Source organism: Misgurnus anguillicaudatus, chromosome 20 (assembly GCF_027580225.2).
Source record: "Misgurnus anguillicaudatus chromosome 20, ASM2758022v2, whole genome shotgun sequence".
Taxonomy (NCBI): domain Eukaryota; kingdom Metazoa; phylum Chordata; class Actinopteri; order Cypriniformes; family Cobitidae; genus Misgurnus; species Misgurnus anguillicaudatus.
The window spans coordinates 16,373,369-16,387,490 of NC_073356.2; the positions used below are offsets into that span (position 1 = coordinate 16,373,369).

General features: G+C 36.7%; 2 protein-coding genes across 7 annotated transcripts in view; both read left to right on the forward strand.

The window, feature by feature from the left end:
- Window positions 1–1,170: 1,170 nt before the first annotated feature.
- atp6v1c1b (ATPase H+ transporting V1 subunit C1b) lies at window positions 1,171–10,163 on the forward strand. Its single transcript, XM_055220561.2, has 13 exons — window positions 1,171–1,346; window positions 1,754–1,911; window positions 2,002–2,069; window positions 2,540–2,625; window positions 2,724–2,818; window positions 2,911–3,002; window positions 3,083–3,181; window positions 3,318–3,386; window positions 3,767–3,859; window positions 7,585–7,678; window positions 7,838–7,935; window positions 8,017–8,140; window positions 9,563–10,163. Exons 2-13 carry the CDS (start codon window positions 1,777–1,779, stop codon window positions 9,656–9,658), a joined length of 1,149 nt encoding a protein of 382 aa, XP_055076536.1. The 5' UTR covers window positions 1,171–1,346; window positions 1,754–1,776; the 3' UTR covers window positions 9,659–10,163.
- Window positions 10,164–11,839: 1,676 nt separating this feature from the next.
- Window positions 11,840–14,122, forward strand: part of spire1a (spire-type actin nucleation factor 1a) — a 54,989-nt gene continuing 52,706 nt past the window's right edge. For 4 of the 6 annotated variants that reach the window (XM_055219951.2, XM_055219952.2, XM_055219953.2 and 1 more), the window contains exon 1: window positions 11,840–12,317. In XM_055219951.2, the coding sequence (XP_055075926.2) occupies window positions 12,005–12,317 (313 nt within the window). In that variant the 5' untranslated portion in view covers window positions 11,840–12,004. The remainder of the gene's footprint in view (window positions 12,318–14,122) is intronic. The other 2 variants (XM_055219954.2, XM_055219955.2) reach the window with 1 other exon arrangement.

The following is a 14,122-nucleotide window of genomic DNA, read 5'->3' on the forward strand; positions in this document are numbered from 1 at the left end:
TTATTTGATCTTCATTCCTAAACAGCTACACCGGCATAACAGTGAAACAATTCTTTGTTTACCAGTTCCGTAGTTATGTTCAAAAAACATAAAATGCAAGGTTGAGACAAATAATAGGCATGAAAGTCACACATACAAAAGATTATTAAACGTAGGAGTTGTGGTTCACCCTGAACACTACAACAGACCTTTATCAACAGTATTCTGTTTATAAGGGAATTCAATTTAGATGATGAAACAGGCTCACAGCAAGGAGGATTGTCATAACAAACACTTAAACAATGATAAATAAACCCTAAAACATTGTAAGATACAAGTGTTTTCATAGCTGTTTGCTGGGTGAAAGGTCATATTTTATGGTTTTGACTTCCAGCTTCTTTGCCAAAGAATTGTAGGTCCCTTAACCATTTAAAAAGCTTATAATTTACAATCAAACCGTTTAAACTAATGTACATGCCTTAGGCTACTTTAAAGGTCTGTTTTGTTCACTCAGTTGTTGCTTACTTGATTTGTATTGGAAATTTGTCTTATAAATCCAGTTATTTATTAAAAAGTAATTTCTTAATAGTATTTTTTTCAATAATAGCCTTTTTGAGGTCACAACATGTATTAATGCCATGAAACCATCCCCAGAAAAAGTTGTTTTAAGTTCTGGTGCTGGTTAATGCGTAAATAGTGTTATATTTTGTATTATATTTTGTTTATTCAGTTTAAATTTCAATGCAGTTTACTACTTACATAATACTTACTACACCATCAAGCTTTGTAGATTCTGGAGCGTATTAAACAAAATTTAATACATACTTAATGATTAATATTCATGTATTCAGACAAAACAAAACAAACCAAAAAAAGTGGCTTTGCTTTACATGAAAATAAATAGTCGTTAAAAAACGTTGAATTTATACAGTGTTTTAATGCGGGAATGACTTGGTTTTTTATAGGTTTTATTTTTTTTTTACAAAATAAAAAATGACATAATGGTAGGCTACCAAAAAATAAAAAGCTAAATTACATTCAGATCTTTTTGTTTCAGGTTATAATAATTATTAAGATATAATAAAGCTAAAAGTAAAAAATGTCAAAGTGTAATTTGTGATCAGTATCTATTCAAAAACCAGATATGATAAGCTTTCAAAAAAGGCTTCCCAGATTATGCGCATCCCGGATTATGCGCATCCTGAACGCACTGTTAACTGTTCTGAACACAACCTCCTCTGATCAGCTGACCACAATGTGATGCTCTTCTGTTTAGCGTTTAAAAAATACAAACAACAATGTTTTACTAAAACAATATACATTTAAACGGATTCATTTGCAGTTTATTGAAGTGACTTATCCAGTTCGTAAGTACTGTCAAACATTCATTTAAATTGTATAGTCGTGACAGCGGTAGCTGGTCATACGATATGTCAGACCTCTAAAGCCACCCAGTGGCTTTATATCCTACCTCATTTCAGTTTACGCACGAAATTGAAGTGTATATGTTTGGGATTATAAATTGTGTAATGAAAATTAATTAATTTACTATTAAAAGCACGATATAGTTTTTGATGTCGAAGCACTAAATGACTTTTCATTTGTATGGAACGAAATGGAGAAGCGTGACTTTGTCACATGATCATCCATGTATGAACCTATAATTTATTTTACACAGAATAACGTTACATTAGAAACGCTTTGCCTATATTTTCTCACCTGCTGGGATATCCGTTAATGCATTTAATCCTAAATAATCTTAAATGTATTTTAGGTGGATTGATCATTTGAGTAGTCATGATGACTGAGCTTTGGTTGATCTCTGCTCCTGGAGAGAAGAGTTGCCAGCAGACATGGGACAAAATGAACTTGGCCACAACTCATGCCAACACCCTGTCCACTAACCACAAATTTAACATTCCTGACCTTAAAGTAAATGACCTAGTATATTGTCTTCAAACATTAGGGTTTATTAACAACACATGTTTGACATCACTCTTATCTGATTACTTTTCTCAACAGGTGGGAACTCTTGATGTCCTTGTTGGGTTGTCAGATGAGCTTGCTAAACTGGACTCTTTCATAGAAAGGTTTATGTTTACATGATGACATTGTTAAATGCTTTAATTTAGTCTTTTTGATGATCTTTATTTTGTTGCATAAACTCTTAAAAAAGGTGCTTGAAAAAGGTTCCTCACAGCGATGCCATAGGAGAACCATTTTTGGTTCCTCAAAGAACCATCAAGTCAAAGGTTATTAGAAGAACCTATTAATAATCTAAAGAACCTTATGTCACTACAAGGAAGAGAAATACTCTTTAGATGTTAAAGGTTCTCTATGGAACCATTCAGCCAAAAATGGTTCTTCTATGCCATTAAGCACCTTTAGTTTTTAAGAGTGTACTATTTATAATTATTTATGATCATAACAGTCTTCGCAGACAAACTGGTTTGGAGCAGGGTCATATTTCCCATAATTCCCTCTGTGCTGATGTCATAAATGTTTTTGGTATCTGTCACATTATAGTTTTCTAAGCATAGTGAAATGTATATTTGTACAGTGTGGTGAGGAAAGTGGCCCAGTATATGGCTGATGTGTTAGAGGACAGTCGAGATAAAGTTCAGGAGAATCTTTTGGCCAATGGAGGCAAGTAAACACTGATCCTAAAAAACTTGTAAGATCTTATCCATCATTGTGAACAGGACCGTATACAGAAATATGATAAATTGGTTATTTCTTTACAGTTGATCTGATTACATACGTTATACGTTTCCAATGGGATATGGCCAAGTATCCAATAAAACAATCCCTTAAGCACATCTCCGAGATCATCTCCAAGGTGAGAAGCATTCACATTATTCATCCTTATTTGTTATGTCTGGAGACGTCTGGTCTTTCGTTTATCATCATAACAGGCTCTCTGCTTTATAGCAAGTGAGTCAGATTGACAATGACCTTAAATCTCGAGCGTCGGCTTATAATAGCCTAAAAGGAAACCTGCAGAGTCTGGAGAGAAAGAATGCGTAAGTGGTAGAAATGCTATATTCTCAATTTAAGTGTGACCTTTTTAGTTCATGTCATCATAATATTTCTTTTCCACTAGGGGGAGTCTTATGAATAGGAGTTTGGCTGATATAGTCAAGAAAGATGATTTTGTACTAGACTCTGAGTACCTTATTACTCAACTTGTGGTTGTTCCGAAGTAAGTCAGTGTATTTGTATTCTTTATTTATAATTTTGTGCTAAAGAGGCTTTATGTTTCATGCTTTGACTTTGGTCAAAAATATACATGTACAGATCTGAATAAACTCTGCCTCATTCATGTTTTTTACCAAAAGGGCAAGTTATGAAGACTGGCAGAAGACATATGAAATGCTTGCTGAAATGGTGGTACCAAGGTCCACAAAGTATGTAAAATCCTAAATTAATCTGTCAAAGGCACCATATAAGTATTACCATTATATATATATTTATTAACATCATTATAATCAATATAGTTATTTTCACTCCTTATTGGTGGAGACATGAAATAAGCATTCTGTAAGCACACACAATAATAAAGCATTGCTACTACAGAGTGCACCTGCATACATACAAACACACAACCATGTGCTCAATTAATTCTATTTGAAATAACAAAATATTTAAGAAACCATAATAAAGTCACATTTTAAACAGATCCAACATCATCATTTGTCAAAAAAAAGGTTTATTCTAGCATTCATTTGAATCTGAATCTAGAATCTATGCTGCTCCTCTTTGTGATTTGATATGTGTTTTTTTTTAGGTTACTATTTGAAGATCAAGAAAATGGGTTGTTTAGTGTCACACTCTTTAGGAAGGCCATTGATGACTTCAAAACCAAAGCAAGAGAAAACAAGTGAGTCTTTCATTTAACCACCTGCGGTATAACACAAAACCATGAAAAGTTCACCCAAAAAATGGAAATTTGTCATCAGTTACTCATCTTCATGCCATTTCAGTCTTGTATGACCGTTTAAAAAAATGTCCTCCCTATTTATTTACGTTGAGACTGTATGGGAACTGGACCCTTTAAGCACCAAAAACAATCTTAAATCTTATATATCAGTGCCATTGTTTTGTCTTAAGAAGCACATCAGTAATGTTTTTTGTAAGATGTGTTTTTAAAAACTACTTAGGCTGCATCCCAAATGCATTTCATGTGGACTTATGTGACCCCAAGTGTAGGGCAGGGATGTCTAATCTCGGTCCTGGAGGGCCGACGACCTGCAGAGTTTAGTTGAAACTTCCCTTAATACACTTGCCTAAAAGTTTCTAGTCTGCCTAGGAAGACCTTGATTAGCTGGTTCCAGGGCTCCGTTCCAATCCGGCAGACTAACTAGCAGCTTATCTTAGCAGAGCCGTTTGAGCCAAAGCTGGTGACTGACGTATTCATGTGGGCGGAGTTTAGTCAACGAACTGTTTTACTGACGTCATTAAAGCAGGAAATAGAGGGCTGTAGTCCAAACCGGTCATTCGTTGTAGGCTTTTAAAGAGGAATTCTATTGAAGAAAATATATCGCCTGGCAGTGAACTTTGAGCTTTATCATTTTACAGGTATTATTTATGCTATTATAGCAACATTACACACTAACTAGTGTTTAAAAAATGGTATCAGGAAGAACGTGACCTTTAAGGCAGCTCCATATTACCACAATGCAACACGATTGTGATGTCACTTCAGCAGCTCGCGCTTTGCACCGCTCAAATGATGGAGGGGAAAGTAGTTCACACCTGTAAGTTAGGGCGTTCCATTTGAACCCACTTCAAGTGATCCCCCAGTAGTGGGCACTCGTACAACGTAAGCAATGACGAACATCCGAGTGAACGAGACTGAGGGAAGTTAGCGAGAAAAGGTCATAAAAACGAACTGGAACGCAGCCCAGGAGCAAGATTTGACACCCCTGGTGTAGCGTGTCCCTTTTGTCCTTTCAAGTTTCAAAAGAGTGCTCATGGGTGCCCCCTTTTGGGTCAATATGCTCCCTTGATCAGGGTTCCCACAAGTCCTTGAAATCCTGAAAGTTTGTGAATCTTGGGGAAAAAATTCAAGGCCCTGGGAAGTTTTTGAAAATATACATACATAGATACAGGTCATTGAAAGTGCTTGAATATATTTTATGCAAGAAGTTTTCTGGTAAAAAATCCATATTATTCCCTGTGTAGTGTAGGATAATAGCATACAAATTCTAGACTTTTTAAGCAGACTTTTTAAACTGTTCGCTTTAAATGCTTATATCTTCTTTATGTGAATGTTGATTCATATCAAAATGCTTTTTTGCATAGTTGTGTTTGACACATGAAAACGTCTCAGGTTACGTATGTAACTGTTGTTCCCTGAGAAGGGAACGAGACGCTGTGTCTCCCTTGCCATACTTCCTGCATCCCTGTAACACAGTCTTTGGCAATATTTCAGATAGCAATATACAGTGGGGCAAAAAAGTATTTAGTCAGCTACCAATTGTTCAAGTTCTCACACTTAAAAAGATGAGAGAGGCCTGTAATTTTTGTCAAAGGCACACGTCAACTATGAGAGACAAAATGAGAAAAAAAATCCAGAAAATCACATTGTCTGATTTTTTAAGAATTTCTTTGTAAATTATGGTGAAAAATAAGTATTTGGTCAATAACAAAAGTTTATGTCAATACTTTGTTATATACCCTTTGTTGGCAATGACAGAGATCAAACGTTTTCTGTAAGTCTCCACAAGGTTTTTACACACTGTTGCTGGTAGTTTGGCCCATTCCTCCATGCAGATCTCCTCTAGAGCAGTGATGTTTTAGGGCTGTCGCTGGGCAACTCAGATTTTCAACTCCCTCCAAAGATTTTCTATGGGGTTGAGATCTGGAGACTGGCTAGGCCACTCCAGGACCTTGAAATTATTCTTACGAAACCACTCCTTCTTTGCCCGGGCGGTATGTTTGGGATCACTGCCATACTGAAAGACCCAGCCACGTTTCATCTTCAATGCCCTTGCTGACGAAAGGAGGTTTTGAGTCAAAATCTCACGATACATGGCCCCATTCATTATTTCCTTAACTCGGATCAGTCGTCCTGGTCCCTTTGCAGAAAAACAGCCCCAAAGCATGATGTTTCCACCCCCATGCTTCACAGTAGGTATGGTGTTCTTTGGATGCAACTGAGCATCTTTCTCCTCCAAACAGACGAAGTTGAGTTTCTACCAAAAAGCTATGTTTTGGTTTCATCTGACCATATGACATTCTCCCACTCTTCTTCCGGATCATCCAAATGCTCTCTAGCAAACTTCAGACGGGTCCGGACATGTAGTGGCTTAAGCAGGTGGACACATCTGGCACTGCAGGAATTGAGTCCCTGGCTGCATAGTGTGTTACTGATGGTAGCCTTTGTTACTTTGGTCCCAGCTCTCTGCAGGTCATTCACTAGGTCCCCCCATGTGGTTCTGGGATGTTTGCTCACCATTCTGGTAATAATTTTTACCCTACGGGATGAGATCTTGTGTGGAGCCCCAGATCGAGGGACATTATCAGTGTTCTTGTATGTCTTACATTTTCTAATAATTGCTCTCACAGTTGATTTCTTCACACCAAGCTGCTTACCTATTGCAGATTCAGTCTTCCCAGCCTGGTGCAGGTCTACAATTTTGTTTCTGGTGTACTTTGACAGCTCTTTGGTCTTGGCCATAGTTGAGTTTGCATTCAGACTGTTTTAGGTTGTGGACAGGTGTCTTTTATACTGCTAACAAGTTCAAACAGGTGCCATTAATACAGGTAACAAATGGAGGACAGAGGATCCTCTTAAAGAAGAAGTTACAGGTCTGTGAGAGAAAGAAATCTTGCTTTTTTGTTGTTGACCAAATACTTATTTTCCACCATGGATTGCAGGTGGATTCTTGGAGGATCGGACAATGTGATTTTCTGGATTTTTTTCCTCATTTTGTCTCTCATAGTTGAAGTGTACCTATGATGAAAATTACAGAACCCTCTCATCTTTTTAAGTGGGAGAACTTGCACAATTGATGGTTGACTAAATACTTTTTTGCCCCGTACTTCCTGGCTCCCGCGTCACCCTGTCTTTGTCGTTAAGCCTCAACATTGGTTGAATTTGATATACACATTAAGACGCACTTACCCCTGGAGGCGTCCCCAAAGTGTCACCGCAGTGACGCAGCACAAGTTCCCTCGAAAGGGAACTGTAACAATGTATCTTAAAAGGTAACACGATGTAATCTTGCTCTCACTTGAAATGTGTCCCCACATTTAGTCCTTGAATTTGAGAGTATTGGACCTGGAAAGTCCTTGAAAGGTCCTTGAATTTGAAGTTAACTAAGGTGTGGGAACCCTGCTTGATGCACACTTGAGGCTGCGCTTGTGGAAACTTCGCAGCAGACTTTTTCCATTTAGTTGAAACAAACTGTGCATTTTAGTTTCATACGTTTTGAGCTTTCTTTGGTTTCATGAATTAAAATGAGTAAAATACATTTTTAGAAAGTAAGCTCAAATCTGTTGTGTACTACTAGAAAGGCTGATATGAAAGCTTGTTTGAATGTTTGTGTGTTTGATGCTGTCAGAGAGAATCAGACCCAGTGTTACTGATTTTTGTTTCAGGTTCGTAGTGCGTGACTTTCAGTATAATGAAGAGGAGCTGAAAGCAGACAAAGAGCAGATGACTCGCCTCTCCACTGACAAGAAGAAGCAATTTGTATGCGTGCAGCTGCTTTAGTTATAATCCAATATTGAATGTTATGATTTCATTACAATGTTGTTGAAGAGGAACCTCAAATCCACAGGCAGTGTGATACCCTGAGCCTGTATTAATTACAATACTGAACTTTTAAATTCGCTTCTGTATATCTCATAGGGACCTTTGGTACGTTGGCTTAAAGTTAACTTCAGCGAAGCATTCATTGCATGGATCCACATTAAAGCTCTCCGAGTTTTCACAGAGTCTGTCTTGAGGTACAGTACAAGTGTTGCCATTAAAACACAAATCTCCATAACACATTGTGATTGTGTGACCTCCATGTTTGTATTTCTCAGGTACGGGCTGCCAGTCAATTTTCAGGCCATGCTGCTGCAGCCCAACAAGAAGACTGTAAAGAAGCTGAGAGATGTTCTGCAAGACCTTTACAAACATTTGGACAGCAGTGCTACTGTTCTTGATGTGAGTCACTGGTTTACTCACCCCCATGTCAACCAAAATCTTTGTCTTTCTTTGTTCAGTCGAGAGGAAATTGTGTTTTTTGAGGAAAGCATTCCAGAATTTTTCTTAATTTAGTGGACTGTATTGGACATCAACAGTTTATAGTTTCAATGCAGTTTAAAATTGCAGTTTCAACGCAGATTTGAGGGTTCTAAATCATCCCAAACGAGGCAAAAGGATCTTATCTAGCACAACAATTGTCTTTTTTGGCAAGAAAAATAAAAATATGCACTTTTAAACCACAACTTGACGTCTTGCACTAACTTGCGCGATCTTACTTAATGCGTAAGGACATCGAAAGGTTACGCATTAAATATGTAAAACGCACATTAGCAGACCATTTTTAAAGGCTCTCTAAGCGAATAATGTGCGACGTCACTTCCTGTTGATGTTTGAACTGTTTTCAAACAAACGGAGCGTAGCTAACGCCTCCCCCTCCCTCTCCCGTCCGTTTTTTCATGAATGCGCCCAACCTCCACCCCCAAATCCTTCTTGTCGTTTATTGGCTGGAACACTTTGCTATGTTTTGTTGTGCTAGGTTTGGCCACTATGTTGATATTGCCAGTTGTCGAGCCTGAGCTGTCTACAGAGATTGCGTTTTTTTACAGTTTGATCAGCGGACAGGCTGCAAGCAGATAGTGAGGAGATGTTTGCTGTATGTAACAAAAAATGTTTTATGGTCTAAAACGCGTCAATTCGATTAGAGCGCCTTTAAACGATAAACGTACACAAAGACATTAATTAGTATAGTTAGACATACAACAACGTCGAAATGGTCTTCTTTCTCCACACTTGTAAACACTGGGGCGGTAGTTTAAGTTTTGCATACGTCATGCTTGACCTTTCGACGTGATGACGCATTACGTTAGGTCGCGCTGACGCGTCACATGGCTGGTACAAGACGAGAAGTACATATTTTTATTTTTCTAGCTGAAAGTGACAATCGTTTCACTAGATGGGACCCTTGTGCCTCGTTTGGGATCGTTTAGACCCCTTTAAAGCTCCTTTGAAACTGCAATATTAAACTGCATGGAAACTGTTGAGGTCCAATAGAGTCTTGAATTGAAAGGAATCCTGGAATGTTTTTCTTAAAAAAGCTTAATTTCTTCTCAATTGAACAAAGAAAGACATCAACATTTTGGATGACATGGTGGTAAGATTAGTTTAAGAAAGTGGACTAATCCTTTAAATTGAAAGGAAACTGAGGGGGTTTAGGCGAATTTGTGTTTGTAAGGTTTGCTTTAATTCAATCCAAATCGAACACAGTCTCAGCAGAATTTATCACAACAGGTGTTTAGTTTAGAAGACTAGTCCTATATATTTAAATATACTGATCTAATGAAAGAAATCCATGTTTCTGATCACAACTTTTCTGTGTTATAGGCATCTATGGACATCCCAGGTTTGAACCTCAGCCAGCAGGAATATTATCCTTACGTTTACTACAAGATCGACTGCAACGTCCTAGACTTTAAATAGAGTTCAGATTCAGTTGCATCATTCCATCGGTGGCACTTATCATTGACCTACTGTTTATTCTGTCCTTACCTTTTAGCTGGTAGTTCATTCAATGTATTCCTGCAGAGTATCTCAGGTGTTTGTTCTTGTGTGATTGGTTGTCAAATTGCTTTTGCTTTCTTGTTTACAAATGAAGGAAAGTTTTTAAAATCTGTCTTTTAAGGATGTGTGGTCCACCACTGCACATGAAGACAGTGACATCATTCCACTTTCAATGAAGCCATGCTGTGCATCCGATCGATTTTTGTGTTTTTCATTTCGTTACTAATCTATGCTTCACACTGGGAATGTAGTGATTGTTTATGTGGTCAGGTAATATAGTGATTTTTAAATTATTTTGTGAAGAATCAATATGTCGTGCTACTGTGAAAATAAATGTATATTTGATGTTGTTGAAAAAGCAGAAATATATGGTCACATATTGAGTATAAATTATAATCCCAGTCAATAAAATTATAAAACATAATTGTGCTTATCTCATTTCATGGTCAGACATAATGATTAGTAATAACAAAATGTTCACTGACACATTGTCATTGAAAGGTTACTGCTTTAATACAATCCCTAAATAGTGAAAATCAACAGTATTAAAAATGTAGACTCTTAAGAATCTGTAGCCTGTGTATTGGAAAATTGATTTAATACTTAACATATTTTAATCACTTTTATATTCAGTAATTTAGCCATTTCATTATTCAGTTAGGAATATGTACACTGAATTTAGTTTTGGTTTGAGCCTCTGAATATAAAACAGACATCACACTGTTTATGAAACATTACAAATTCAAATGTCAGAGATTCATATTTCTTCAAATTTAAGGGCTTTGTAAATAAAACAAAAATAAGCCAAATCAGACCACAGGTGAGGAATGAAGCATGAAAAATAAAGGATGAATAACATTAAGCTTAACAAATTTTAATTTAGATGGTGTTTCATCTGCTGCTTCTCACCCAGAGGCGAATGAAAAATTCATCCTCGCCTGATGGGGAGAGTTCCCAATAAAACCCAGAGGAGTCCAGCTAAATAAAAAATCATAAACGCTGTAGAGAGAAATGGATCTTGGCATCTCAATGGATGTCTTACAATTTTCACTGGAAATTACAACATTTGTTTTAATTGTCAGTATTATAGCAGTTTATTGTTGTTATACTTTGCTTAAGTGGTTTGAAAATCATCTTGCCAAAGTTTGATATTAGTAGCATATCGGCATCCTCATTTAAAAGCTTATAGCATTGACTAAAGAATGCAGATTTTACTTGTGATATAAATATAATTGCAATGTGCTATTTAAATGCCAATAAACTTTGCGTAATAATATTCTTAGTGATAAACAACCAAGGTTGTTTTTTAAATTGGGTTGGTAAATATTAAAGGCCTTTTAATAGCTTTTATTTATTAATTTATTTTGTTATTTATTTCCTTTGAAGCAAAACATTGACAAAATGTATTATTTAAATTGTCAGTATTATATCACTTTTTTGTAATGTTTTTGTTTTGAAATAAAGTTTCATTTATTGTCTTTGACATTTAGCATATGGCTTTACATCACAGTCTTGTTTTCTCTATAACCACTAGAGGGGGTAATTTATCTTAACATTGGACATGACTGCACCAGAGCTGAGGTGTCTACCAACACTTTATGGGGTCTGTTTAAAAAATGACTGGCCATGGACTTACATTTCACATAATTGTTGAAAAAGCTACGCAATATTATGAAACATTTTAAAGTCTTGTGGAGTGACTCACAAATCGATTTCTAAAGAGGCAATATTTTGGTAATCCTATTTGTGTTAGAATATGAAAGTGTAATCGATGAAATAATGTATAAATACTCTAATACTGTGAATATTTATTAACAGTAACGTTATACAACCTATGAAAGATTATTTGCCATATTTATTATTTCAGCAGCCACAACTGGGTTTATATGATACATGTGAACATTTGGTTTGCCCCCATCCACATAGCTCATTATTTGCATATAGGTTTTATTTATTATACATTTATTTTACCATTGCGTATTTACAAACGGATCTATCTCGCGGTACTTTGATGTCACACGCCGAACCGTCTGCGCAGCGCCGCGCGAACACAGCTCGTCAGTCTTTAAGACCTCGCGGAAAAATAATTTGACCGCCTCAAACATTGCTTCACCAACACAGCTGAGCTCAGAAGTACCAACACGAGCAGCAGAATCGGACGTACGATGGTTTTCTAGATGACAGACCTAACATAAACACACATTTTCTTACTCATCAAAACAATATCACAGTCATTCTTACTCTCGGGAGAACCGGGGAAGAAGGATGATGGACGGAGGAATGTTAATCTCACCGCCGAATCTCCAGGATCAGGGAGATGGAGCGAAACCCGCAGACAACAGCGTGGATTGTACGGACGAGGACGATGAAATGTCTTTGCAGGAGATTTTAACACTGTACAGTCAGCCGATCAACGAGGAGCAAGCATGGGCCGTGTGTTATCAGTGCTGCAGGTGGTTAACGCAGAAACGGAGACGGAAAGAGACAGGTGTGAGTCCACCTGGACGCATCGCGGGTCCCGAAGATGTAAGGATCCAAAAAGACGGAACTGTTAAACTGTACCAACAGAGCGGTCCAGGTAACGTTAACCACAATATTTACATAACTTAAGAGGTCAAATTAAATGGCGCGACAATGGACAGCTATAAAAAGCAACACCAGTGCACCGCGTTGTTTACACCTGCGTCGTATTGCCACGTAAATATAAACCATATACGTTACGGGTTAATAGGGTCCACGGGGCCATTCAGACGATTAACTGTGTTCAAATGTAGCTTGAAATCAAAATATGGGCGTTATAATTGATTCTACTGAAAAACATTAGAAACTTTACATTACTAATGGATTTAATAGTTAAAATAAAAAATATTAATTTGACCAGGCCCAAAATATACTAAATTAATAATGTTTTTTTTTTATGGTAAACGGCTAATCTTTAGTGGTATTTATATTGGAAACAATATTATATGCTTTTATGCTTCATCAGGGAAGGCATTACATTCAAACATTTTTACTGACATGTTAAATGGTTTGATCAAATATCTTCCATTTTTTTTAATTAGATAAGCTTTGAATATCCTGATATACATACTGCTCTGAAATTAAACAATTCTGTAGTCCAAGTCTGGGTTATATCGTGGTGACCGTCGTGTCACAATAAACAATAGAGCCATGTGATGGATTCATCTATAAGCACCTTTAGTCAAACAATAGGGACCTCCTCTTTGGCCTATTAGTGATACCATACATCTTAACGTTCCTGGTTATATTAACATTTGGTTGTGTTTATGTACAGTTTAGTATATCCAATATTTACAATAGGCCTATTAAGTATGATTCATTTATAACGTTAAATAATATAAATGGAGCCAAACTGTAAAGGAGGTTTGTGTAACAATTACCTGAATGACACATAATGTGACATAAGCTAATAAAAATTTGATTCATTTTAGAAAGTGTTGTATTTTTAAAATAGTGCATAAAAATAACTGGTTTCTATTTTATTACATATTTTTTGTAAATTAATTGAGACCGATTTTTAAATACAGACCTATCATTAATTAAAATCCTTATATCATTTGGGCTCCATAGCCTGAGGGTTTGGGATTTCATTTCCATCTCAGTTTTTCCTTTGAGAATTAATCTCACTACCAGTCATAAGTGTAATTATTGAGATCAGTGTCTAAATCTTTCCATCCACCCGTCCAACTGAGGGGTGACTCGGTTCCTTTTTTTTTGCTTTTCGTATGCTAGGCTCTATTCAATCTTCGGGGTAAAGTCGCTTTTCCAAGAGACACTTCCATGAGTTTTTGTAGTCATTTAAATACAGTAGCTACTAACCTTTGAATGACCTGCAGTTAGCTACTGATAACCATCTTTAAAAAGTGTCAGCATAGGTGTGCATTACATATACTGTACATTCAATGACCACATGACCTAGATTTCAAAAGGGTTGCAGGTTGTGATAAAGGATATGTTTGAAAATATGTCATTCATGTTAGCCCGATGTATTAGAAATCTCAAGTCCAAGAGAGTTCCCTAGTACAAGATGTAAAGCCAAGTAATTACATCAGAAGGATACTATAGGCGGCTCAAATTATGCTGACCGACCGATAAAATAAGAGTAAGACTGTGTGAACTTTCTTATTTGGGTCCTTCAAACTGAATAAACCGGTTTATGAATCTATTTTTTTGGGTTGTGATGTGTAAATAAGAACAGCTTCAGGCGATGCTTTATTGATGTTTATTTCTTTCCTGTACAGAACCCTCATGCTCTTCTCTGCTTGCTAGCACAATAGAGATTGATAGTTGTTACAACCCTGGAAACAGCATGTATCCTAACTAGATAAACGACATGTGGGAGTGTATTGTTTATCCAGCTGA

Excerpts from the sequence above, each read along its gene's own strand:
- atp6v1c1b (XM_055220561.2), top strand. The coding sequence starts at position 1,777 with ATGATGACTGAGCTTTGGTTGATCTCTGCTCCTGGAGAGAAGAGTTGC. Across the intron at positions 1,912-2,001 it reads TTAACATTCCTGACCTTAAA|GTGGGAACTCTTGATGTCCT; the intron begins GTAAATGACCTA and ends TTTTCTCAACAG. Across the intron at positions 3,182-3,317 it reads CAACTTGTGGTTGTTCCGAA|GGCAAGTTATGAAGACTGGC; the intron begins GTAAGTCAGTGT and ends TTTTACCAAAAG.